The sequence below is a fragment of the Limulus polyphemus genome, unplaced genomic scaffold, assembly GCF_000517525.1.
Source record: "Limulus polyphemus unplaced genomic scaffold, Limulus_polyphemus-2.1.2 Scaffold3241, whole genome shotgun sequence".
Classification (NCBI taxonomy): Eukaryota; Metazoa; Arthropoda; class Merostomata; order Xiphosura; family Limulidae; genus Limulus; species Limulus polyphemus.
In genome coordinates, this window is record NW_013668851.1 from 110,363 (window position 1) to 117,117 (window position 6,755).

General features: G+C 32.8%; 1 protein-coding gene across 2 annotated transcripts in view; it reads right to left on the reverse strand.

Annotated features, from left to right (window-relative positions):
- Nucleotides 1-6,755, reverse strand: part of LOC106468972 (WD repeat-containing protein 76-like) — a 44,957-nt gene that overhangs the window by 29,252 nt on the left and 8,950 nt on the right. For both annotated transcript variants that reach the window (XM_013929426.2, XM_022397371.1), the window contains one exon: nt 5,655-5,747. In XM_013929426.2, the coding sequence (XP_013784880.1) occupies nt 5,655-5,747 (93 nt within the window). The remainder of the gene's footprint in view (nt 1-5,654; nt 5,748-6,755) is intronic.

The following is a 6,755-nucleotide window of genomic DNA, read 5'->3' on the forward strand; positions in this document are numbered from 1 at the left end:
TCGATCTTCATCTTTGCCATCTAATGTTGTGTTCACTTGCTCCAGTCTTTATATACCCCACTCCACTGCCCTCAGCAATATCTAATTTGCAAAACTTTACGCCGGCCCTCACCTCTGCCAACACTAATAGCTAGAATCCAACACTGAAAGACAGAGGGTCCAGTGAGGACAGAGATCAAACAGGTCAATGCTCCTACCAACATCTGGGAAAAAACTTCCAGGGATACAGGTAGGAGAGTCTCCCATTTTGTACTCTTCTCTGAGAGTGGAGAAAACTCAACACTCTGATGGAGAATCTTCTGTCCACCACCCCAACGACTGGGAACTGGGTGTGGTAAGGACTCCTGAGTTCCACTAGTAAACTTAAGGGGGAAGGGGAACATAAGCATTAGGGGAGTCCTGAGGAACAGGTTTCCAGAGACAGTGCAACAGGTGAACCACGTTCCCTAATTTTGAAAAGCAAATGATCTCAACTGATTCAGCTCTAAGATCAGCAAGGACAGGCAAAATCCCCTTTAGCTTCACTCATGATAGTCCATGAGTAGCGGTTCATTAGAAATATTGTAATATGATATCACCATCCAGAATTGCATCCAGATGGTCTTATGGAACACCTCATCTCAAAAGAGCCCATTGCAACCAGGAACCGATATAAAGGTTGCTAATGCAGAATTTAAATACAAGCATAACCAACTGGGCAATATTCACCACTGGGTGGGATAAAAATAAATCAACAGGTACCCTAGAAGAGAAAAGAACAATAACTGTAAGTCAGATAACATGTTACTTGCCTCCCTGTTAAAATCTAGTAGAGGTAGTCAACAAAGCCACAGGGGGAAGACAAAATCCTTTCAAAGAGGAAACTTCCAGATCATGAAGGTAATGAGATATGAATTTGTCAGAAGTCCACATACTGGCCCACAAAATATCTTCTAGAGAACAGTTCAACAGGGAAGCCAAAAACATGGATAGGTGTCAAATCTGATGAGAGGTGACATGGAGCATATTGTGATCATTAACAGATAAGCCAGAATAGGTAATATGGATGAACTTCTGAAGCAATCTAGTTAAAGTAACAGGTGATAAATCCCTGGACACTGGAGGATCCCAATAAATAAAAAGTCTGTTCCTATGGCCTTGAAATGGTTCCGTATGAACTACATAACATCTGAGCGCCCTGACGGGACATAACAAACGAACTGGGTCTGATCTACTGTAAAGATGAGAAATGCCAGGTAAATGAATAGAAGAAAGATATATTTTCTTATCAAGCAGCAAGAGATTTTGGAATAAATGGTCAGTCAAAATAAAGCAAAATGTAGATAGAATGACAGAGAGTACGCTGAACATGAATGGCAAATAAATCAGAATGACAGTGTCCAGAATCTAACATCAATAAAACAAACTTTGAGGGAAAGGTGATATAACGAACAGGAGGCATGAGTTCGATGATATGCTTCAGACAAAAATTGATAGGAATAAAAGTATCTTAAAACAGTAGTGAGAGTCAAACGAATCCGCAAAAATTGCGACCTCGCAAACCTCCATACTTACACACCAATATCATGAGAAGAAGGAAAAACTAAGTAATCCCCTTGAGAACGATCAGACAACAAAGCAGGGGTAGACTCAAAAGCAACTGGTTGCATCTCCAAAATTTCACAAACACGTGTAACAAACTGCAGAAGGTGGCTGATCAGATGAGTCCTCAGGAGAGGAAGCTCTAGTGAAAAGAGCAGGAAACAGGGAGTCTAAATACTCCCCAGAATATCCCATTTCAGAATGAAAATTAAAATCAGCACCTCCTAGAGAGATATCTCCAGGTTGCATGAAAGACTCCATCTCACCCCAAATTAGGTCATGGACAGCTTTCACTGAGAGTGGCTCCAATATTTAAAGTGGAACATAAGCATTATCCAGGTAAAAATGGCATTGATCCTCTTATATTAAGTAAAACATTGGGTTTTTAGAGAGGTTTCAGGGGAGGGCTGATTCTTTGAAAGATAGATTGTCACATGTTGAGATATCTTAACTTCTTCTCTCATGAAAAAGGTAAAAAGGGTGTAATTGCAGTATTCAAAATTATTAAGGGAACTCTAATAATGAAGATGAAGAGGGTTGATAAAACATAAAACATATTATTTACAGGGTGTGAAGGTTTCGGAATAACTTATTCCATTTTCAGCAAAGTCTGAAAATTGAGTTACAAAGATCATTATTAACTAAAATTATAATATAATAACATAATCATTAGTTTACTTAGTTATTAAGAGAAGCAGTAAATGGATGGACAAAACAATTAATATATATACACACACACACACACACATATATTACACAACAGCTGAGTTAAGTGTGAAAATTTAGAACAGTTTAGATCTAAAGAGCTTTGAGTCTTTAAGAGTCAGGTGGTCTGTAGCTACGAGTAAACTTTCTTTAATGTAGAGTTCAAGGGCTGAAGATCCTGTGGTAATGATAGAGAAATCGTTAAAAGAAATATTGTGACCTGTGGTTTCAGAATGTGAACAAATGGATGAGTGGCTGCATTTAAGTAGTGGATGGATGGCTTTGTTAGATACTCCTAAATGTTCACAGACTCTAGTTTTTAAGTGGCATTTCATGTTGCCAATGTACATGACCTTACAGTCACTACATGTGACCTTTTTGTACTTGATATAAGTCCTTTATAGATATAATACTTCTAACTTTCAATACAGTGTGTATATCTTCACAAAATTTGGCAGTTTCATATTTTTTAGCAAAGTATTTAAAAAAAAAAAAGACTTGTTCATTTATATATTGAGTATTTGTTTTGAATAATCCGTGTGCAGTGTCAAAATTATAAATACTTTTCCTTATCTCAAAAATCTCAAATTTCCTTTGCTCTATCTCTAAAATCTTCCAAATGCATTTCGAACATTTTTATTCAGTAAAACTTTGTAGTTTATCTCTTATTTTCTCTACCATATCTCAAAACTGGATCGGTCAATTCGACTGACCTCATAACCACCCCAAAAAAAATCAGAATAAACCTAAATTACCCCCTTTTTTTATTTCTAGAATGATTTCAAATTTTATCATGAAACTAATTTGTTTATCCCAAGTAGCTCTAAGTTCATCACAGAATACATCTATTTATAATTAAATTCTATTGTTTTATTGCCCTTTGAACTGTGTCTATTGTCAGTGGCATTATAAGTTGTAAATCAACCATGGATCGTGCAACTCATGTTACCCCATCGAATTACATTACGTGACCCATTTTTATTTATACTATTAATTATTTTACCTAATCTAGTCTTAAATAGCTTAAACAAATCCGTGTTTTTAGATTTAGGTTATTTTCTTAATAATAAATAAAGAATAAATATGAAAAACAAGAAATAAAGTACTTACCCAATCTTTTTTCTTCTTCCACTCGGGTTTTCGAAGAGAGTTAACCCTAATTTTTTATACTATAAATAGTAATGCTCTTAATAATTTATAATTAGTTATATAATGCACCAAAGAATATAGACTAATAACATGTAAAAAGTAGACAAATTCCCTTACCTCTCAAAAGTTTCCTGGCTTTTTAACTATGCAACAAGAACCATTACAAATTCATTCAAGCTACTCATTAACTTTCCCACAGAAACAAATCTTGTACTGTGAAGGAAACTGATGATCTTCTGTTCAAAACACAACGTTATACAATACATCATTTGATAGATGAAAACCTTGACTTTCTACTGGTTATAGGTATTATATAACGAAATGTAAGAGAGAACTATCAATAAATTGTGAAAGAGAGGATGTGACAAATGGGTATGGCAGGAGGAGTCTGATTTTCTATTTGATAGCTCTGTAACCAAATAAAATTGAAGGCTATAAAATTATGGTCTGTTTGAGCAATAACGATTTCATAGAGCATTTTATGTTTGATTTCGTACTTTTTCGAAAGATGGTGGATAAAATACAGATGGTGACATGTTGAGAAAAAATGTGTCACGTTTGTCACACTAGTGGAAATTCAGGATTTTTTTAAATATTGCCTTGTAGAATTAAGAGCTTAAAACTTGTATACTATTAAAATATAGATTATTAGCCAACATTTTATGCTATTCTAATTGGTATAACAAACAAAAAGTAGTTTAATAAAATTCTGAGTGTAAGACACTAAAACCTTGTGTCATGTGCAGTATAGGATACCCGGGGTGATAGGGTTAAAAGTGATATAACCAGATTACATTTGAAGAAGTTGGGGGGGAAAAATATTGAAATTGGTGTAGATGCCAGTAAAAGTTTTAGAAATAGTAAAGAATCATTTTCCTCAAGTTAGGATGTGAATTTGATATTGGGGTGTTAGGAATTAAAGTAAGAAAGGAACTTAGAAATGGGACTTGATTGTCTAAACAGCATTTGTAAAGGACAGGTGTGAATTCATGTGGAAAATTTTCTAGCCACTTGCATTCATGATGCATGAAAACTATCAGCTATCATCAGACCCAGCTTGGATCCCATGGCAATTCCATCTACCTAGTCATGAATTTCAATAGTTTTATCCCCAACTCCTTCAAACATAATCTGGTTATATCATTGTTAAACATAATTTTTAAACTTCATTTTAATTATTTTATTTTACATGAAAAAATTAGACTTCTAAATAAACACATGTTAAATAATGGCTATCTGACTATTTTTTTAAGAAAATTACACACAATTTCCTAAATAACAAATTCCAACCTTCATTGAATTCCCATTGAAAAACTAGAGTCCGTGAACATTTAGGAGTATCTAACAGAGCAAACCATCCACTATTTAAACCCAGCCACTCATTCATTTATTTACATTCTGAAACCACAGGTCACAATATTTCATTTAATGATTTCTCTATCATTAGCACAGGATCTTCAGACCTTGAACTCTATATTAAGGAAAGCCTACTCAAAGCTAAAGACCACCTGACTCTTAATGACTCACAAAGCTCTTTAGATCTAAACTGTTCTAAATTTTCACACTTGACTCAGCTGTTGTGCAATATATATATATATATATATATAGTATAACTAGTTAATAATCATCTTTGTAACTCAATTTTCAGATTTTGCTGAAGATGGAATAAGTTATTCCAAAACATTAGAACCTTGTAAGTAAAATGGTTTATGTTCTATCACCTGTCTTCATCTTCATTATTAGACTTTGGTTCCTCATCACAAATCCATTGCTAGTTTTAAGGGAAATAATAAGAATAAAGCATTTGAATATCTTGTGTTAAATTCTGAGGGCAGTAAGACAAGAAATCATAAATTTAATGTTCTTAAATGAAAGACAACTCTAGTTGAGGCAGTTTAATTTCTTCAATGCAGTGGTAAATCTGTGTAACAAATTGTGATACAGTGAGATCTAGAAGCTGTAACTTTACAGGAGTTTTAGAAAAAGGATTGATGAATATTTGGGCAATTAGGTTTGTACCTAGTGACTAGTTTTCTGTTTGCTGAGAGAGGTTGGGAGTCATGATCTCCTTAATGGGCCAAAAGGCCCTAGATGTCGCATAATTTATAAATTTCAAATGTAAAAATTTAAATATATCATTGAACAACTAAACAACAGTCAAAATATAGCAAAAGAGCAATAAGTTTTAATAAATCATCTTTTCATAATCAAAAACAAACCTTCAAGATATCCAGTGACTGTAATAAGGCCATTTTTTCGGCAATATTTTTCTGTCTCATTTTTTCATAATCATCTTCCTTCTGTTTTTCTTTCTAAAATGAATAAAAATTCCTACAAGAGACTTGTAGCTTAAATGATATAGTTTATAGAAATGTTTTTATCGTGTGAGAGAAAATATTCTAGTTAAATTACAGATATTAAGCTATAACAATACCATTATTAAGTCATAATTCAAGATAATTTATTATTTTGATTATAGCTTCTTATTTGTTATAATATTAAGAAGTTTGTTGGTTTAGTTAGTTATCTGAGTTATATTGCTACTTCACTATAATGATTGTGTCATTGCAAGATGCATCCAAAAAAATTCACATTGTTCATCTAGTTATTTAAATGATGTTTTATTAATTAGTTTGAGAACAAAAACTTTTATTGATACATGTTTTTGTAGTGTTTTTATTATTTAATTTTACTCATTGAATTTTCAAATTTTTAAATCTTAAGTCCTGGATTTCACATTTTTATCATACTGATACACTGTACTTTAAACATTATGTGCTGACAGAACAGACTGTAAACAAAAATGCAGATTTCTTAACTAATTTCAGTAACTTTCCTTCTTACGAAGCAGTTAGGTCTAATAAGTGTATGCATATTTTTCAGTTACATTTTTTTTGTTAACTTTCATTATACATACGTTTTAGTGCCTTTACACAAAAAACTTGTTTTGCATAAAAATCTGGTTATTGAATTTAAGTTTCTTGTGTTTGGGAAGTATATTTAAACTGTGTAATTTTGAAAAGTAGTACTTTTTACAACAAAAGCAAATGCATTAACATCTTAATTCCATCCTGTGCAACTTTAATAAAATTGCCATACAGTTGTTTTTTTATTTGTTTAAATATACCCTAGTCAAAACAGTTTTGATCTCATAAAATAAGTTTTCTCAGGATTTTGTTTCTAAAAAGCTACTCAATCTCAAATATCTATATTAGGGCTGATATGATAGTATAGTAGTCGATACGACACCTATCTAGATACAGAAGTTTTACGAACGGTTTGTTACAAAGTTTGACAATCTTGTCTGTAATTTATTATCT